The sequence below is a fragment of the Strix uralensis genome, chromosome 1 (assembly GCF_047716275.1).
Source record: "Strix uralensis isolate ZFMK-TIS-50842 chromosome 1, bStrUra1, whole genome shotgun sequence".
Taxonomy (NCBI): Eukaryota; Metazoa; Chordata; class Aves; order Strigiformes; family Strigidae; genus Strix; species Strix uralensis.
This window is the reverse complement of record NC_133972.1, coordinates 124,163,404-124,184,388: the sequence shown is the minus strand read 5'-3', so window position 1 is coordinate 124,184,388 and position 20,985 is coordinate 124,163,404. Positions and strand designations below refer to the sequence as shown.

The window sequence follows — 20,985 nt, the reverse complement described above, 5'->3', positions numbered from 1 at the left end:
GCGGCTAACAACCCCAAAATAAAGATGGGAGGGGGGTGGAGGGGGCTGTGGGGGGGGAGACCCCGACCCGAAACAGCCGGCGCGACCCGGACTCGCCGCGCTGGAAAAGTTGCCGCCGGGAGACGCGGTGACAGCCCGCTGCGGCGGCTCCGCGGCGCGGCCCGGCCCGCCTCCTCCCTCCCTCCCTCCTCCCTCCCTCCGCGGGCGCGGGCAGCACCGCGGGCCGCCCGCCAGCAGCTGTGCTTTTAAAATCAATAATAAAAAAGTTGCGGCTCCCCCGTCCCGTCCTCTGTGTGTGTCCCCGTCCCGTCCCCCGCCCCGTCCCCGCGAGGTCCTGTCCCGGCGGGCGAGGGAAGTTTCGGGGCGCGGGGTGGGGGTGGGGCGGGCCGAAGTTCCCCGCGCGGGGCCGGAGTTGGGGCTGTGGAGGAATGTGGCGCCGGCTGTCACGTGAAGCGGCCCCTCGCCGCCGAGGGGGCATGTGTGAGGGGCGGCGGCGGGGCTGCGGGCGAGCACACACACACCGGCGTAAATACATCAATAAGGGGAGCGGGCGGGGGTGGGGGTGCGGGAGTGGGGGGGCGGTACCGAGGGGAGCGCGCCCTCCGGAGCCCCGAGTCGCAGGGACTCGTCCCGGACCCCCCGGAGGAGGCGGGGGGGAGCCCCGGGACCCTGAGGAGGACAAAGGGCGGCTTGTGCGGCTGCGGCGGGGCCGGCAGCGTCCCGGCCCGGGCGCCCCCTCCTCCCCCGCCCCGCGCGGCCTGGCGCGGCCGCCCCCTCCCCGCCGACCCGGCGGGCCCCTCGCCGCCGCCCCTCAGCCCGCCGCGGCGCGGGGTGTCGTTCGTCCGCCCGCCCCCCCCCCCCGTCCCCACCGCCCCCTCTCCGCCTCAGGAGCCGGGAGCCGTTGGCCGCCCCCCGAGGAGCCGGGAGCCGTTGGGCTCGGCGGCCGGGCGGGCAGGGGCCGCTCCCCGCCTGCGAGCGGGGAAGGAGGCTGAGGGTGGCTGTCACCTCAAATAAACATCTCTCTCTGGATGGGCGCGTTCCACCCAGGTTGGTCTGTACATTGCAGTGAAGTTGAATAAAGCCTGGGTTGCGTCAGGTCAGAACATCTATAAGTTGTCTACTTTTTGGGGGGAGTGGGGGCGGGAAGGAGGAGGGGGGGTGAGGGAGGAAGGCCTGCGGAACTGAGGGCAACTTGTGCGGCGCGGGGGGGCGGGTTGTGCCGGGAGCGCGGAGCCCGGCGAGCCCCCGGCCGGGGATGGGATCCTGAGCCGCTTCGTGGCTGACGGCAGGCCTTGTTTTCTTCTCGGCTAGGCTGGCGTGCACCAGGAGTTAAGTGTCTAGAAACCAGCGCAGTTTCATAGTTAGAAAGCAGGAGCGGGGTCTGCTTTTATGGACTTGTATAGGAGGACCTGGCAAAAAACTGCGCTCCCTTCGTTTGAAACAACTCTTTCCAGGAGTTCCCTTTTCAAAGTCTTCCTGTTGACTTTAGTGAGCTTTAGACCAAGCTTTAATTATTTTTTTTTCTTTATTTTAAACGCTCCAGATATTTTAAAAGGGAATAAAGGGTGCCTTGAATTTACTGCTTTACCTGCTGCTGCCGTCTGTATCTAGTTTACCGAAGTTTGCGCGGTTCAGTAGTGCTTTTGTTTGGCATCTTGTGAAGAACAAACGAGCCGCTCTTCCCTTACCTTTTAAAAATGATACCACAATGAAAGTTCTGTTGCTTGGGCGCGCACTTATATTCCGAGCTTCCCAGGGAGGATTTATTTACGTGCGCATAAGAGTTTTGGAGCCAGTAGGAGAGCGACCAATTAACCATATTTGCAAAAAGATGCTGGGAAACTTTAACTGAAGGGTAGTCTTAGACCTCCAAGTATTTAAGTGCAAAGGAATAAGCGTTCAGAATTAATTGGGAAATGGAGGAGACTGTTCTCCTGTTAGACATCGGTCATGTTTTTACTCCGGGTTATTTGTTAGCTGCGTTACAGAGAGGAGGTTAGTTTCAAATATCTTCTTCTAAACATGACACTTAATTTAAAACAAAAGATACAGCTTCCATTTTATGTGGAGGTATGGGCTTTGCCTTTCTTATGTATCAGTAGCCTGAGAGTCCCTAAAATGAGAAAACAGCAACATTGTACGATTCAGATGGAGTAGCTTGGATTTGCTGACAATAAACTACTGACTTAAGAAAACCGCTTAATGTTCAGGATAGAGATGAGAGAGATTTCTTTACAGTGTCTTATTTACTATTTTTCAACTAAAACCAGGCAGTAAATCAATCATCATCTGTAATTATTGCTTCAGTAATTACCTTTGGGGAGTAGGTTATCATTCTTGGTGGCCTTTGTTCAAATATCTTTTTCATTTTCCTGTTTTATTTTCCTTGAATCATGTCAATTTTTGAGTGGATTAATAGTATTCCGGAAGCAGTCCGATTGTAAGATTTCTGAAGGGGCTAATAATGCGATTTATCTGGGAAGTTGAAAGATGCTTGCACAGACATAGCATTTAAATTCATTGATAAGAGTCTGCCCATCAATTATTACATCTTCGTTTTTAGTGAACAAACAAAAGCTGTAAGTAATGTTGCGAGAAGTTCAGCTGTACCTCCAATGCATCATTTATTTAAATTCCCTATTTCTTAAGTATTACTGATTCAGTCAGTACAAAATATAGTTCTACAGTTTAAAAATAAACAGTATTTTAAATAGCTTCTCTGAAAAACTATTCTTTGAATGTATGTAAATGGGTTATTTAAACTCATGAGTGCTGTTTTACATCTAAATAAAATATGGAGTTACGCATTACATTTCCAATTTGTCATGTACTTAGCAACCCTTTCTGGGAGGAAGATATAAGAGATATTTTTGATATGTCTGTCACTTTTGATAACTTAATTTGAAACTTATATCTTAGGGGAATACTGATACAAGGCAGGTAAATACATTAAAACAAAATGACAATTGAGTTTTTTATATTGAATGCATGAAACTAATGTTCATCTGAAATGGTGGGTGTTAAGAACTTTGCTAATGACTAAATTTCTTCTATTTCTTGAAAATACACTTTTTTGTATTACCCTGGTTTCTGTTTACATTCCTTTTCTATCTCTTTCCCCCCCCCCTTTTTTTTTTTCCTGTTTTGGTTTCTTTCCAACTTTGGTCTGACTGTCCCCCAGCTCTTGGTGAGGATTGCATCTCAGGTTTGGATCTAGGAAAGAAAAAAGGCATGGCTAACATTAGATAAGCCCCTTTACAATTTAAGAATAGTAAAAACATCTTTCCAAGCAAAAATAAGATTTTCTGGGAAAAGCACTGTCTCTTACAAATATATTACAGGGTTGTGGCAAAAAAAAAGTCTCCAAAGGAGACTAAATTATTTAACTTCCCAAAAAACTGTAATTTGAACATCTTATTTCACTTTAGGAAGGAGGAATTAAAGTTCAATTGCCAGGTTCTTCTAGGCAGAGGAAGGATCAGTTGCATCAAATTCATCAGTCCTGACCTATATTTCATTCTACTGATTAATTTATCCCATTTCCTTGGCTAGTTTCTGAAAAAAAAAAAAATCTATTAGGTATCATTGACCTGATCAAAATCACCTAATGCATTTGGTGGGGGAGGGAGGATAGCGGGAGAAAAGCAGGTGGGGAAAGATAAGTCAGAGATATGATACTCACATAGAAGCCCCGAAAGAGCCACTGTGCAAATGAAGGGTATTGAAGAACAGCAATTGGTATGACTCCTTAAACTCCTAACACCTAAGGGCAATGCCATTCCCTAAGTAAAACCATGCTGGAGACCCCCTGAGATGAGAAAGCAAGGGCGGGGGAGAGAGCAGCGCGCTTGTATCGTGTTTAACTTGGCCATTTGAATGGTGAACCTTTTTTTGTGACTTGGCGTGCTTTGTAGGTATCACACTTAGGTTACTGACCGCCTCCCCCCTCCCTCCCCATGCTGGTTTATGGGGTTTTAGTTTTGGGAGGGCTTGAGGTTTTTCTTCTGCCCTTACTACCGGCTTTTGATGAGAAACTTTGTTTAAAAACAGTTACAAAAATATAGTCACTTGCAAAGAAAACCTGATATTCTTTATACAAACCTGAATGAAAATGTAGTCCTATTAAATGTTAAACCTGGGTTTCTCTAAGCTAAAGCCAGGTAGTATTCATTGTGCTAAAGTCACCCGTGAAAAATCACTGAAATTCTAGGCGTTAGATAAGCCATCACAAGGAAACCAGCACTGCCCCACACATTTAAAAGAAGCGCTGATCTCTGGAAGTGATTTCTTTTTGAAAAAAATATAAAAATACTTTGTTATTACTTCAAAGTAAATTTTTTCTCATTGTAATTTTGTATCCCACGTTTGACTGCAGAAGTAAAATTACTGAATGGTTAGTTCCTAGAAAGATGAGAAGGAAAAATTTATCAGCTGTATTTTACATATCTATGTTCTGCTTAAAGAAGGCTTGTATCTTGAAATATTTTGGCAAGCCCAGAGTGTCTCTTAAAGTTGTTCCCTCTTTTTGAGGAAACCTAGGTACTCTTTCCATCCTGACTGAATTTACAACTGCAACTCAATTCATGCAGAGTGTTGGTGAACTAAGTACCTGTGTTTTAATGTGACTTGTTTTTTTTCATCATATATTCGAAGCAAAAGGATGTTTTTCGTACAGAGGTGCAGGTGGTGTTGTGTAGTACCAAGGAAGGTAGAACAGTGGTGCATTAAAACAAAAATCTTATTTAATAGCAGCAATAGTTCAGAGAGAATCTGACATTCGGATCCCCTTCAAATGGTAGGCTTTACTGTGTATCTGTCAACTATTTGAATGTTTATTCTCAGCCTCAACCCTCCCCGGCTTCCAAATTGCATGGACTAGACTCGAAAGTCATTAGATTGTCTGCTGATTAGACTATAATCAATCCAGCATAAACAAAAACAGCAATTAGTATTGGCATGGTTTCTGTGAACTTGACTTAGAGTTTCAGCATTGCCGGTCCAAAGAACTTTTTCTGAACGGGCCGTTTTCAGGAACTATGTTATTTTGGCATCATCATTTTATAGGGAGGGAACAAAAAATTCATAAGATTCCATTTGGCCTGAAAAGCAAAAACATCTGTTTGATGCATGAGTGGATTGCTGGCTTCTATTTGGCCATCCAAAAAAGGGCAAAAATTAAGATATCGAACATGAAAGAGTACATGAAAAAACAAATTACAAAGAGGATTTAAGATTAGCATCTTTTTATAATACAGGCTATTTATAGTGTTCTCTTTTTGACTTGCAAAAGCAAGCCCCAGCTCCTTTATATATTAAGAAAATCTGTAACAACAAAACCATTCCTAACCTGTAGTAATACTCATTGACTTTGGCAACACCTAGCGGTATCGATGGTCTTGATTAGCTGAAGGGTTACAATAATGCTACCCAGTCGTTTTTGGGGCCAGCGTGAGTTCTATCGACCATCACCATCTACTTCTTAGGAGCAGGTACTATTAGGAGTGAACATGTAAACAGCTGCATCTAAACAGCTACCGGTTGTACTGCTGCTAGTTCCCATAACGGTGAAATCTTGTGGCAAAGGCAATCTTAAGAGGCTTAAAAATGCTGCAGGTTTGGTTTGGTTTGATTTTTGTTTTCCTGAGTTGATATTAACTTGTGTAAGAAGGGAAGCTGTCAGTACGGAGGCACTTATCTGACATGTGTAGGGTAACGTTACCTGCCATGATCTAAGATGTCTTGAAAGGCTTTATGTTGCTCTGTAATTCATTAAGTCTAATTTACAACTACTTTAGTAGCTCTCATTTCTTTGTTCTGAAGCACGATTCGGTATTTTGAAACTTGTGCATTTTGGAAAAAAGTCTTCCTTTTGAATATTTGTACATGAGGAAAGGATGTAGAAGAACTGTTAACATTGTATGTAGATCATTTGGATTCAGTGTTTTTTCTGTGTAAAACACTGAAAATAAGATACTTGGAATTGTTTTTTTAGATTGATTAAAATACAGTATAAATGCTGATACCTTAAGACAGATCCCTTAGCATCTCTTTCCAGCTGTATTTTACAGCTTCCATTGGGAATCTGTAGGGCTACCTGAGCTCAAAATCAGCCCCACCTGGGGGTGGGGAAAAGTGCTATTTCACTTATATCAGAACTGTGGCGTATTATGTATATTTTTCCCTAAAGGGACAACATACAGATCTACAAAGAATTGGGCTTGTTTTGTTTGGTGCTGTGAAAACGTACATGTCTGTTTTCAAATATATTTTGCAGTGTGTTACTACAAAGCATTAAAGTTTTTCAGCTGCACTCTTTTACAAAAGTCAGATAGCACAAAAGCAGCTTTTAAATACTTCTAAATCATAATGAAACAGTTGGCATAGGATTCTGACAAAAGATGAACATGCAAAAACCAAAAGAGGTGGTGAGGTTTGTTTTTTGTCTTAACTTTAATTTTAGACAACTTGGGTTCTATTTCACCTCAAGTGTGAGTAATTATGCTAGTTTAGCAATTATTAGAGATGAAAGAAATTCTGTTAGATATGAGTCTCCTAAACTTCAGTAGCTTTAGTTTTAGCCAGGATAATGATCAAGGAGTAGTTAGCCATATGCCTAGGGACTACGCTGTAGCAAAAAAGATAGGGCTGATCTTGGGGGTAGCCTTATTACAACATGTTATAATTAACATTTTCATTCAGCCCTCCTACTTTCCAAAAAAATATGCTTTACCTTCTGTGCGCACATTAGTAAGACTGCACAAAATTGCCCTCTTCCAATGGGTTTTTGAACCAGGACCATTGTCCTCAGTATTTAGTCTTAGTTAATACTGGTCACTTTTTTTCCCCCACTTCACATTCCTTTAGTTTCAAACACTTTTTTCCCCTCTATACTGCATAATTATTGAGAAGAAGATGTAGAGGATTTTTTTTCCCCACTCCTTTTTCAGGATTTAGTCCAAGTTATCCATGTTCTTCTGGTGTGTGCACATTTGAGACTTTTAGATTCTCCTTCAGCTAGAGTGATGTTGTGCATGCTATTCTGCAACTTTTCTTTGTATGGTTGAATCCATATAATGTGTATTCAGAAGGGTTGTTACTTACTAATTCTGCACAATTAATGCCCAGGGAAATTTTAGATTTTTGGGGGGATGTGTCTTCATTGTGGTTTTTTTCCCGTTCTTTTTTTTATCATGGGAGTGGGGCAGAGGGGTGTTTTTTGAGTAAGTGATTCATCTAATACTTTCACTTTTAAATATAGGTGCAATTAGGTGTAACTTTTTAAGGTTAGGATTCTTAGTCCTTCAAGATTCCTTAAAGTCATTTATGTATCTATTCATATAGTGACTTCCCCACCCTCCTTTCTTCTTTTTTTAATGTGATAGGGGCTTACTATGGCTCTTTAAAGTATCAGTAACTAGTTAGCCTTCTCACAAATTTGAAACAATCCTGGTCATTAGTTAATCAGCCTCTGGGCTGAAGCAGAACACCTTTTTGCCCTGAGGACGAATGGTATTGGTGTTTTCCCTCCTTTCCAAACCCCAGTTTTGGAGAGTTTATTCCCATGTCAGGCAATAACCTGGAAGAGGAATTTTGTCCTTACCAAACAGGAAGTTCAAAATCTCTCTCCTAGTTTCTCATACAGATGCTGTGTTACACACGAGTGTGGAAAAGCTAGAGCACTTTTAAGTCTAAATGTCCTCGGTAACTGCACAATAGATGGCTTTTGAATACAGTCCCTGAAACTTGTGCCCTTACTATTATTAGGTTGTGTCTTGCCAGGAAAATATATTTCAAACAATGCATTCCATGATAATTGATTTTTTAGTTTTAACTTTGTTTTTCATTTCTTTTGGTAACCTATCAAGTTCAGCTTCCATTATTGACTCATTAACTTCTTGAAAGGAACTTTAAAAACAAAAATAAAATACCTGCTGTGTTGCTGGACTGGATGATGTGATGTAGTGAGGCAGTGTCCTTGGGAAGACTAGGCTATGCTTTGATCAACAAAACTTTCTCTGGCACTGAATTATGATGGCTGTTTTGTTTTGGTTTGGTTTTTTTTCCAGAGTCAAGTGAATTTCTAACTTTGATAGTGGCAGTAGGAAGGAGGAGGGGGTGGGGAAGTTAATTATTTTCCACCTCCAAAGAATACAATTGCAAGGAAGGAACTTTCTGATTCACTGGTTCCAGGACAACAGGATGTCAAGATCCATGCCTGATGTAACATTTTCACTCTGAAGATGGGAGGAGGAAATAGGTTGCTATTGGTCTGTGCATGCAGCCTCTGGGAAGGGATCGTGTTACGTGAGTTATAAAGAGCTAGAGCATAGGAAAACATTTGGTCTGTGATTTCTGGTGAATCTGTTGAGCAGAAGACTTGCTCGCCAGATACAAATGTAACTCAGTGAAGAAAGGTCAGAAAGCTCTAAGGCTAGGTCCGGAAAAAAGGGCTTGCATGCTGCAAGATGCTAGTACTGCAGTGCTTAATTTACAGGTGCCTGGTTGCCTAGTGGAATAGTCATCTTGCACCAGGCATTTGGATTCTTTATAGAATTCCATAGGTATTGTATATATTCCATAGGTTTCGGAGTTTATGAATGTTTTTGAGTAGGAGCTACCTTAAGGAGACAGTAGGAAAAACCTGGAAGGAATAGTGAATCTTATCTCCTTCCCCGTTCTAGGTGTGGGTGTCTTAGTGCAATAGGGTATCTCACAGCAGTCATATAACTGATCCAGCCTTTTGGAGATAGGGAACAGGTTGAAGGAATTGAGGGGTTGTGCTGCTGCTCTTCCTCTCCCCTTTACTGAAGAGGGAAAGTTATTTGCTCTGCTAGGATGTGAGAGGCGGGTGTTCTGTTCTGTGCTTTGTCTAAGAGTGTTTGAATCTGTATCTCACAGGGAGTACATCAGTCATTACACAGCAGCATATTGTGCTATGAGTGTGAGTTGCCCTTTTATTTTTGTCAATTATGTTTCCCTTTTCAAAAGTGTAATTAAGTATTTGTTGGACAAGAGGGTGAGAAAGAGCACTCATACACAAGACTCATGGCTCTAATGGCTTGAGTACCAATGAAGAAAGAGGAGACCTGGGTCCTGGTCTGCCAAGTACTTACTGCAGTATTACTTCTGATAGACTATTTCAGTGAAACAATAACTGGGCTCCATGTGTCCCACTTCCCATGTGGATGCCCTCACCACAAGGCTAAGGTGTCATGCTAATTCTCCTTCTTTCCAGTTCACTGACTGTTGTAGATGAGGTATGGCAGCTTCAACAGCAATGAATGAGTGCACCTCAAGTCTGAGGGTAAGTGCTCTTTCTTAGGAAGCTCATGACGTGACTACAAATCCTTCTGATAGAGAAGAAAGTTGAGCTGGTGCCACCCACATCCTGGGTGAGTGATCTAACCAGTGGGTGTGGGCAAGAGGGGGAAAGGAAGAGGTATTTCAACCCGCACATTTTCTGCTATTATCTTGTAGCAACCAGGGAACGGTATGTAAATTCTGAAGAACCAGCCCATAAGACTGTGTCCAAAGCCAGGGAAGGCAGGAGAATATTTAATCTTCCACTAGCCAGCTGCAGTGGGGCTTTGGTTTGATTTCAGCATTGAGCTGCACAGCACTGAGAAAGCCTGGATGATAAAACCGTAGGTACTGCCTGCCCTGAGTGGCATCTGAGCAGAACTGGCAATTTAGAGGCAACATCTTCGCACTAGTTTTGGGGCTTCTAAGCTCCTTTGTGGATATAGACCAGAGTGCTGTTCTACATGATAGAAAGTCATCTAGAACAGAGCAGAGAGTTTGAGGGATGAAAAAGAAACTTATAAAACCCTGGTCCACAATAGATGGAGATCTCTGGTAAATCAGGGGTAATCTCAGTTGAAAGGAGGTGGGTGTTTTGACTCAGATGAATGTATGTCTTTAGGTAATAGAGCTAAAGCATGCAGCTGTATTTTGTTTTGCTGTTGGAATGCTATTAGACAACCCAAATTCCTCAATTTAAGTGCCTCATTTTAAGCACATAAATAAATGACTTAACTTTCAAAGGCAATGATCATCTACAGTAACCTTTACTGTAGGTCCTCATAGCCCTTCCTTACATCACCTGCCCTCAGACTTGTGTAATGTTGGTTACTTTGAGGTTCTGTGATCCATGTGTCAGTTTGATTCAAATTGCTCTCTTGCTGAGTTTAGGCTTTTGTAGACATTGTTTAATGAATTTTCTCTCTTCTAAGCACAGATGAAAATAGAGGTCTGTAGAGTACCAGAAATTCTTGGTTATGTCCCTCTGAGCTTCAGTATACAGAGAGGAGTCACTCCAAAAGCATTTTTGCTAAGTATTGGGTTTGGTAATTAGGCTTAAAATTTATCTTAGCCTCCTAACTTCTGTCTTTCCTCAAAATAGACTCGATGCCCACAGTCACATTGTCAGTAAAGGAGGTGGAGTACTCAGTTTAAGACAGGCAGGGCAGCTGAAAGTCCTCAACCTGGTACTAAGAGTTGACTCTCAGAGAGATTCCCTCTTGCTTTGCTAATTCTCACTATGGTCCTCAATTTGACTCGGAGATCCATTATAATCTGTTACATTGCATGATAGAGAGTCTTAGGGATGTCTGGAATTTACTTGAGGTTTATAAAAAGCTTTAAGGTTCTTTGGAGAAAAGTACTTTTCAAAATCTGTCATACCATTATTAGTTTACTTTAAACAATAAAAATATGAGTATATGTAGATGTGGCTTAATCTTGTTAAAAGATGTATGATTAGGGAGGCAAAGTTAGCATTCTGGGCAGGATTAATTAATTTACTACCTCAACTATGCAGAAAAAGGTATCCCCCCTCCCCGTAGCTTTGGGGAGGTTTCTGTAGAATTCTCCTTCTGCTGCAGGAAAGAGCATCTTCTGCCTTTTCTGCACACAATGTTATGTAAAACTGGATGTCTTTAGGCTGTCACATTTGGATACCGTCATCCTTGAGATCAAGGGTTGGAAGAATATCCAAAGGATTTCTTAAGCACTTAAGTATATTTATTACTTTTATGTTTATGTGCTGCCTAGGAAAATACTTTATTTTAGCATAAGAATAATATTTTCCAACCACTGCAGTCTAATTGGGAACTCCTAATTCAGTCTTTCTACAAGAACATTAGGGGAAAAAAACCCAAGCTCAGTGTTGGGATAGACTAAAGAGAGGAGTAAAAAATATGAATGCTGTGAGGGGCTTTGTCTTCTGGAAATAGCAAAGGCAAGAAGAAAAATGCTTTATATAACAGGAATCTTTTAAGGAAAATAATAATTTCCAATATCAAGAGAACACTGTTACAATGCTGGGGAGGTAGAAATAGGAAAAGGAGTGTGTCACAGCACAAAGGAAAACAAATCAGAAATACAAACATTCATGCATATGATTAATTGGATTTTTGTACAGTTGTGGCTACACACAGAACTAATTTTCAGTAGAGTTCTGGAATGTAGATATTTGAAATGTTAATATGCAAATGTATTTCTTTTTCTGACTCTTCTCACACTGAAGTCATTGGGTGCATATACACATTTGGGAGTCAAAATGGTAGTTGGGTTTCTGGCTAGGAGCTGATAGACGTGTATCGGTACTAGGTGAAGCTGTTCAGAAAACAGTAATTTCTTAGTAGTTCTGAACCTTGATGAATGCCAGTTATCTTAAAGGACATTATGAAGCAGTCTGAAATGGTTGTTGACTTCCAGGAGTCACCCCCTGAATTGCTGCTTGCATGTGTGTCGTAGCCAGGTGTGAAATCCTGGGCTTGCGTGTGTTGGCCAGAAGAGTTTAAAAGGTGAGTCTTAGAGCACCAGTGGTACCTAGGGAGAGAAGAAAGTGGAGGCAGGTGTAGCCCTAGCAGGTGGTGCATTGACATGTGATTCTGCATTTCATACTACTCTTGTAACTTCTTTAATTTCAGTTTTGTATTTTGACTGAACCCTGATGGAGATGTATTTCCACAGCACGTTATTGTGAAGTGTGAAACATCTTCAAAATCCATTGACTTTAATAGAGTTAGAGGATACTCAGCACCTCCTGTAACTGTCTCTTAAATTTGCTTTCTGCTATGTGATTAATCTGTCTAATCATACTTAATATCTACCTGTAGATGATGGCAGTATGAATGCCCTCTTGGTTTTTATGTGGCTGTGAGGAGGAGGGAAAAGAAAAGTAGAGAGATACTTCCAGAAATTACAGTCATTTGTAGGTACTGAAATAATGGCACACACGTTTTATTTCTGTTCTGTCTGGGTAACTCGGTAAATTGTGTATTGATTATGCTAATACAGCTAGTGTCTCTATTACTTGTCTGCAGAAATTATTCAAACATGTAGATTGAAGATGCACTTGGCAAAGTTACTATCCTAAGAAAAGGCTTTTGTGCAAAGATGGCTTTAAATTGAATTACTAATCATATGCTAATGGAAATTTATAGATTAAGTATTGAATTATAGGAAATGCAAAGTGCAGGTTAAAAATACATATTCTAAGCTTCCTATCCTGACAGTCTTAGTTGCTATATTAGGTTTATTTTCACATCTCTCAAGGAATATGTTTTAGGAAGGAATAAATCAATAGCAATCTATTTTTATAGTTTATTTTGGGGTATGTGGCTTCTCCTGCTTTGTTTAACAAGCCGAAAAAAGGCTCAGGCATTTGGGGCAGTTTTCTTTTTTTTTTTTCTTTTTAAAAATTTATTAACCCACCTAGACTAGAAGAAAATAGACTTTTTTCAATTATCTTTTGCTTTTATTTTATTATGGTTTGTAATAGCTCAGAAGCCATAAATCTTAGCCAGAGTTCTCCAAAAGGCTTCCCTTTCAGTGAAAATGTCCTTTTTCACATTTCTAATTTTATCCATTTCTTTTCCATACAAGGTTTTTCCCAGACATCAACCAGAAATGACTTGTGCTCTTCCTTAGGGTGCTAAATCTACAGATTAACTTTTCAGTGAAGGGGAATCCTGGTTAGTCAGTGGAATATGAATGAGATTTTGCAAGCTAGAAAATCTGTGTATATTTTGTACTAACTTTATAAAATAATCTCTCTCCTTTATAGGCTAACCATGTGTCCCATGAAGAGACTCTTAAGCAAGAGGGGTGAAATCCTCATTGATCAGCAGGTGTTGCTGTAGAGCAGTCAGGAGATTAATTCTGTTTTTAGGACCTCTGTATCAAAATTCCCACAGGTTTTCCTCATTGGCTGTCCATGATGGTACTACTTGATTTGTTGGTTGTTCCGGTTTTTGTTTGTTTGTTTGTTTGGGTTTTTTGTTTGTTTGGGGTTTTTTTGTTTAAAAAGGAATAGTTGGTCTTAATGTTGACATTCAACAGCCTAAGCATGAGAGGTGCTCTGAACTGAAACCAGAGTTTGTCTTGGACACTGACTGTACCAAAGCTGAAATGTCCTAACCTTTCACATAGATTCAGCTTCAGTTTAGAGATACGGTTTTTGCAGTAAAATTTTAAAAGCTGGTATCTGTCCAACCCACAAGCTTTTATAATAGGAGGTAGAACTGACATGCTGGAATTCTGTTTTCCCTTACTGAGATTTTTTTTTTTTTTTTTTTTAAATTGCTCTCAAGAAGTGTGGTGCCACAGTTGTTGTGGTGGTCTGGTCTTTTTCCGAAATTTTATTATTCAGGGTTCCTGTTTGTTTTGGTTTTCGAAAGTTGCACTGAGAAAACATGTAGTAGGGCCTTGATGGTTTGTTATTTTAAGGAACAGATAAGTCAATTGAGAAATATTTCTACAGCTAACAAAGCAGGTGACCTGTGGTCATAAACGCATGATTGTAGGGAGAAGGAATATTGTTGCTTTCATGACAACGTTATTTCAAATGTATCTAGAAGCACTGTTCAGCAGTAACATCACCTATTCATAGTCTGGATTCATAAGCTATTGTTCTGGTTTCCTGAGGCCTCTCCTTTTACTAGTATTCTATGACTTTGTTACCTAGAATTTAGCTTAGATTATGCTAGGATGTGGTATATGCTGTAATGAAGAGGACATCTGTATGTACAATTACAGTCCTAGAGTACTGGTAATTTTGACGTTTGCATTAATAATAGTGCATACATGATACTGTTTTATCTGCATATCATCCTTATGGCTTTTTTTAGTTACATTTCATGCTAGTGCTAGAGAAATGTTTTTGGTTAGCAAAATTTAAAGCATCTCTCTCTGTAGGTTCTATTTAAAGTTGCCTTCCTCTCCTGAAAGAAAATGGTATAATATTTAAGGGAAGTTAATGTTGGCTGCATGTCACACTACCTTTCGTAGTCAGGTGAGTTTAACAGTGGCCTAAGAGCTGAAATAGCACTGAAGTTTTCAGAATCTGATTGTGGAAAGGCATAAAGTGCTAATCAAGAGTTTACCTGATGCCACCAGCTGTAGCTAACTTAATGTAACAAATACCCATGCTAGTTGGAGGAATGACCTAACGTCTTGCAAAGGAAAATGAGATGCTATTTTGTAGTTGATTTGTGCTAATGCTAAGATTTCCCTAACTCTGTGGGTTTTGTGGGCTAGTTTTCTTAATCCTTTTACCATATTTCCCCCTAAATGTGGTTTTAATTTAATTTTCCTGACAAATATGTCACTCGTGTTGAATATTATTAGCAAGTCTTTGTGCCGTGGCCTGTTGTGACCTACTTGGTTCTTTTGTGACTGAGAATTCTTCAAGGGCTTGATCAATGGTTTAGAAAGATGCTAACCGGAAAGTTAACCTGCTCTGATACTGGTTTCCTTTTTTTAGTGTAATAAAGACATAGTGGTCAGCTGTTGTTGAAAGCAAACCTCAGCGCTCTCAGAATTTTCAGATCCCTAGAGTTAACAGGGAAGTTTTAAGCGTTTGGTTTCACAAGACATACACTGTCATGTTTTCACATTACAAAATTGCATACCTGAAAACCATTTGCTGGGCAGTATCTATGTTTCTTTTTTTCATTTTAAGATGTAAAAATGTTTGACGTACCTCTCAGTCAGCACTGCGAAGCTGAGCACATTTCAGTGTGCAGTCAATTCTGACTAGCAGTGAGAGATTTGGGTACTGCAGCTGGTGGCAGTAGACAGTCAGTACTGAACAGCAGAAAAGATGAACTCATGCGTTTTGGTTTGCATAGGCTTACAAGTGGAGATCTGCTTCAAACAAGCAGATCTTGTTTACTTCTTAGCGGGTAGCTGCTATTTTAAAGTTTCCCACTTGAGAATCAGTGCTTGAAAAGTTCACGTTTGGCCATCTCAATTCCATCTTGAAACTTAAAAAATGGTAGCATTTTTAAACTGCCTTTCTGGACTGAATTGCGACATGTATCGTGGTTGAGGATTTCTCTGGTAGATAACAGATATGTCTGCAATCCTTAGTAAGGTTTATCAGTAGGTACTGATGACCAAGGTGAGTTTCCTCTTGAGGGATGGAACAGTGGACTCATTTTTCAGTATTAGAGCTTGTTCTTCAGAACATTTTTTGGAAGTAGATCAACAGCTGATGGTGGGCATGGACAGGGTCAGGTTGGGCTGCTGCAGAGGTTTCACTGGGGGCTTTAAGGGGTTCACAAAAGGTGGTGTTTGTTTTGGTTTTCTTTCTTAAACTGTATACTAGTTGTATTCATTATTTTCTTGCTTTACTAACGAGTTTTACTGATCTGTGCTGCCCTAGTGAAAAATCTTTCTATTTAGCTTAGTTTGTGTTTGACCATGTGTTCCCTGAAACTCAGATTTTCATGAGCTTTTCCCATTGCTTTCTTTGTCTGACCAGTTTCCTTTGGCTGTGAGGACTGCTGGGATGACTGCTTCAGCATAACAAAGAAAATCATACAGTCTTATCACAGCTGAAGTACTGGTAACTTCATGTCAGCAAAATATAAGTTCAGCTGAAACAGTCAGCTCATAAAATTGTATTTTGTGAAATACTTGACTTACTCCAGGGCTGGGGTAACTATCAGATCTCTGTTGATGAGAGTGCTTACTAGCCACAGCTCTGGGACAGAGATAGAGATTGTTTAGAGTTTTCCAGAGATTGTACTTGACTCTTACTAATATATGCACTGTGTTTCAAGTTTCTGGTGTCCTAAGAGTGTCCTTATGAAAACTGGTGTTTTTTTTCTAGAAACTCAGATTCTAGAAACAACCAGTTGTATGAAGCCTTGGGGTTGGCGGAGGAGGAAAAGAGGTACCTGTGGAGTGTGTATATGTATCTCTTCTTTTGAATATATGTCTAGATTTATATGTGACCCTAAGTGTTGCACTCTCTTGTCCCAAGAACCAGGAAAAGTACCCCAAATCTTTGGGTTTTAACCCAGTTGCATGATTATTTTTTTGAGGTCTGAATTCTTGGGAGTAGAAATGCTGCAGAAGTGCAGTCTTTCCCCTTTCAGCTTTTTCCCCTGTGGAGGGAGAATGAATTCTTTTCTCTCCGCTGTTCTCTGACTCAAAGAACTCGGTCTTTGGGAGAATAAAAAGGAAATGGTTCTGCCTTTTAGCTCTTCCCTTACTTTTACTTTGGGAGAGTCAATCTTACTTAGGCATCGTATCAGAGCATACGAGAACAGCGCTCTCTAATTTTTCAAAGTAGCAGCAGAATGGCTCTTGTTAGGTTCACTCTTGCCCAACAAGTTTTGAATAGTGAATCTGACAAGAATTGTATTGTTTTTAGTTCTACTGCTCTGGAAAGCTGTGAGCCAAGGGAAAGATGCTGGCATGGTGTATACAGTAAAACAGCATGGGGTTAGTTCTCCTTTGCAAGGCTGTCTGCACTGCTGAGATATGTTTGCTACTGAATATAGGATTATTATATTTTTTTAAAGTTTATATATGAATTAGCACACACACCTCTCCCGTCTGCCAGGAGAAGGCTTTCTCTTATCCATGTGGAGCAAGTAGAATCTTAACGCCCAGAATTATTCTCATTTAGTTCCATAATCAAATACAGTAGAGTGCATTGAAGACAAATGTCCCAGAGGAAATTTGATTTGTTTTTTTAAGCCATGAAAACGATTTGGTCACTCTGTTCTCAGATTTGTAGTTCCATACAGCAGCGTATTCTGTTTTGGTCTGGTCTACACTTTCGCGCTTTGCAGTGCAGCTTTTCTTGCCCATGTTGTACAAGCATTACTGGCTTTCAGAACTGAAGCTGGTGTAAAGATGCTTGAAACACTTCAGCTACCTACCTAACATCTTTTTTTGTTTTGTTTTTGTTTTGTTTACCTTTTTCTGACAGTAGAAGAAAATGAAACAGAGGACCAGCAGGCAGGTGTGGGACACACAGCCGCACAGACTGGTAATGCTGAATTCCTTCATTAGTGCTTGCTTACTGTTTGACAACAGTGTGAGGGATTTTTGTATCGGGGTGTTTTTGCAAAGCCTGCACACTTCTTTCTCTGTTTCAGCTTAGAATGCATTCTTGGGGCTTGCAATGGAAAATAACATTCCTCTCCCCTCACCGTTCAATTCCTGAGAATTAGAAACTGCCTTTTGTAGGTCAGCCAACTGAAAGTGAGATGCTTCTTAAGTGCAGCATGCTTCTCTCTTTTTTTTTTTTTTTTTTTCTTTTCTTTTAGGTTAAAAATAATCCTTCTCTACGTCCTTTACATAAAACCCCACCCTATGCCGTTTCAGATAAACTTGAATATTCATTCCACTTAAACTATTTTCATATTTGTAAAATATGTGGATAAGGGTAATTTTTTTTAGGATTGTTGTATAATTTCTTACCAGTCAGGGATTAATTAAGGGCTCCTTAATTTTAAATCAGTGAGATTGAGTGGACAAAGCTGTTGTTTGAGTCAGGATCACAGGGATATTTATTGTTATAATTGTGAAGAAATAACTGTTAATTCCCGGAAACAACAAGGGCTCTTTTATTCTCCAATATAGTCCTGAGAATGCAAGAAATGCTTCACTTCTGTCTTTGGTACTGATTCCGCAGAGTTTTATCTGAAGAGCAGGACTGACTCATCTGAATAGTCTCATTCATTCAGCTGAGGTCACCTTTTGGAGTAAGGACTGACTCTGTAAGGATATTCCTAGAAGGCTAGTCATCTCTGAATACGTGTAGGTAATTTGTTTGAGAACAGTTGGAGTTATTCCTCTTATGAAGGTGAAGAACACAGTTAATATTTTCTTCAGCTAGAAGACTTTTTATTTCTCTTGTGTGTGTGTCCTGTGGGTTTGTGTTTGGTGCCTTTTATAGGTTCTAGCAGCTCTGCACATAAAGTGTATGGTTTAAAAAGAGGAAATAAAAGTGAGAGTTCTGCTTTTTAATGGGAAATTTCTCAAACTCTTCTGAATGTACTTATCTTTCCATTTAGCTCCCTGCAAACTTGTACTGCTGTAGACACATGAAGCTGAAAAATAGAGGACTGCAAAACTGGGTATCAATATGACAAGGAGTGATTGCTTTTCTGCATTTTTTTCTTAAAATAATTCTCAATGGCTAAGTTGTCTTTCTGGTTATTTATTTCCCATCATGTCCTGTGTTGTTCTCTGTCTGCTTCTAGGCAAGATTTAACATTCTGTGTTTCTCTATAGCAAGAATGCAGTGCTGATACTAAAAACAAAAAACCTTCTGATAGAGCAAGCAGTACAGAAGGCCCACACTGTGTACACACTGCCAGAAGTTTTTATAGTAATACTTTGTATCTAAGCTCTGGCTCTAACCATTAAATGTGCTTTTTATAGAGTACCAAGTTATAAATGTAGTGCAGCTACGGCATATTAATCTTACTGCAGAGATTTAATGAGGCAGTTGTTTTGCGATGGACACTATTGGGAGCAGAGAGCAACAGAGTTTTACTTTACCACTGAGCTGAAGAAATATTCCTTGCCTGGTAATAATTATAACCACATGATCTAAGTTTTCCTTTCTTTTGCCAGCATTTTTCCATGCAGAAGTGGCTTGGAAGGAGGTCTACTGCAAGGCAGTGAAATGGATTGGAAAGGAGGCTGTTTGCTTGGTAGTTAGATGTTTTACTTGTGATTAGCTGTGGATCTTTGTAGCATAGGCAGAAATATGTAAGATGAGTTTCAAGAATACAGATAGTCTTTGCCAGTCCACTGAGATGGCTTTTAGATATTCATTACTTTTACTTGACTTTTATATGGGATATAAAAAGTAAATGTGGTGAAACCTCATTTTTACATGGGCAGAATAGAATTTCTGCTGGTTGGCCTTAAACCGCTCCCATACTTGAAATTAATTGAAGTCCATGGCTTTATTGCCTCCAACACTTTTAAGCCAATGCAATTTTTCATTTTCCCCAAAGTTGCAGTTTTATTAGACCAAGTTACAGCAATAACATCCCTTATGAGGAGGAGGAAGAAGGGAAGGGGAGAACCACCTGCCAGGGAACATAGTAATGAGAAAATCATGCTTCTTTTAATTTCCATTTATAAATAATGTTAACATAATCAGTAACAGAAGACAACTGGTCTTTCTTTTCTTTTCTTTTTTTGAAGTGCCTTAATAGGCTGAATTTATTTCTGTTTAAAAAAAAGTAACCTTCCTTTCCATACTAGATAATTTTCAGTGATATCTGCAGATGGAGCCGATGTGTGTATTGTTGCTGTTGAGTATTGAAAAATTTCAGATGGTGCACAGCAGCCTCTGAAATAGGACAGGGAAGCCTCTGGAAATGACAGTGGCATTTGCAGATGTTGGGAAAGGTAATCTTACTATGAAGACAATCTTTGCTGAGGGAATTGTGGCTGTGATTGTGGCAGATATTTGGGAGAAAGAAATGTGGGAGATAAATGACATTTGCCCTGAAGTCTGTATGTGAGCATGAGCTTTGAACAGGAGGTTAAGCAGAAAGTATAGATGAATGCATATTGCATTTATAAAATATGTTTTATTCTAGTCTTTCAAAAGAGTAGTTCAAATCAGGCAGTTTATCCTCAGTTTAAGTAACTATTTAAGCTTAGACCAGCTCTTGATGGAAGTTATTTGTTGTTGTAACAGAAAAGGTATCTATTCACAGGGTGTCCAGATGATATTTTCTCTCTTTAAATACCTTTTTATTTTGGTGGTGACATCTCTTCATGGAAGCGGATCACAGTGGAAATACATTCATTGAGAGGGGCTGAGACTGCCAGAACTCATTTCACAAAGCTGTCATAGGCTAAACTCAAGCCTAGGTCCCAGAGGGTCCCACTTAAGTGTTGACCTAAAAACAAATGTGCCAGTTGGCTAGAGCATGTATTCTAAAGTTGCAGCAGAAGGGAATAAGCTTGACTGACTTCTGTCCCTGTAGAGTTTATATCTGCAAATGCAGAAGGAGAAGCAAAACATTTATTAGTCTTAAAATGATTCTAATTTTAATAACTGGTCTCTAAGTAGGAAGCTTTAAATTGAGTGATTCTTTAGGCTTTTGTGCATTAAGGGGTGCATGTGTGCCTACGTGTGTGTGTATTGCTGAATTCCTGTAAAGTGCAAGTGTTCCTGAATAATAAGTCTTCAGAATTCCCTCCCCTCCCTTTTCTTTCCTTCAGCATTGTACTTAAAGCAGAGTCAGACGCTACCCTTATTTTAAAACAAACAGGTCTGTAAACTTTATGTGCAGCATTTAAATACTCATGTTAAAATTCAAACCCAGTGCCCACATTTCCCTGAGTGCTGTCAGTTTTATGAGATGAAACTGGGAGCTTGAGCTGAACAACTAATAGTATGCGATGTGCACATGCTGCCTTCCAACAAGTGTTTAATGATGTTGGGGTCAGTTTGCAACAGTTGAGACAATTATTTCTTTTTCTGAACTGCTTATAACGGTGGTGATCTCCTAACTACTTTTATTAATCTTGCAAAATATCTTGGAAGATGAAGTGTCAATGGAAATTATTAGATTCAGAGCAGTCAGCAATGGCTAAAATGCCATAAAGTCCTTTTATTTAATTAGCATCCCTTTTTGGTGTGTAAATTTGCAGACCACTCCTCTATTTGGAAGTAGCTGCCCAAGTGGAAGTTTTCACTCTTGA

At 40.3% G+C, this 20,985-nt stretch overlaps 1 protein-coding gene across 6 annotated transcripts in view; it reads left to right on the top strand.

Annotated features, from left to right (window-relative positions):
* The window catches only part of ZNF521 (zinc finger protein 521), a 232,729-nt gene that overhangs the window by 1,852 nt on the left and 209,892 nt on the right, over positions 1 to 20,985 (top strand). For 2 of the 6 annotated variants that reach the window (XM_074879859.1, XM_074879873.1), the window contains exons 3-4: positions 16,124 to 16,186; positions 17,234 to 17,293. The exons of 3 other annotated variants lie outside the window; for them this stretch is intronic. In XM_074879859.1, the coding sequence (XP_074735960.1) occupies positions 16,124 to 16,186; positions 17,234 to 17,293 (123 nt within the window). The remainder of the gene's footprint in view (positions 1 to 16,123; positions 16,187 to 17,233; positions 17,294 to 20,985) is intronic. One more of the 6 variants, XM_074879883.1, reaches the window with a different exon arrangement.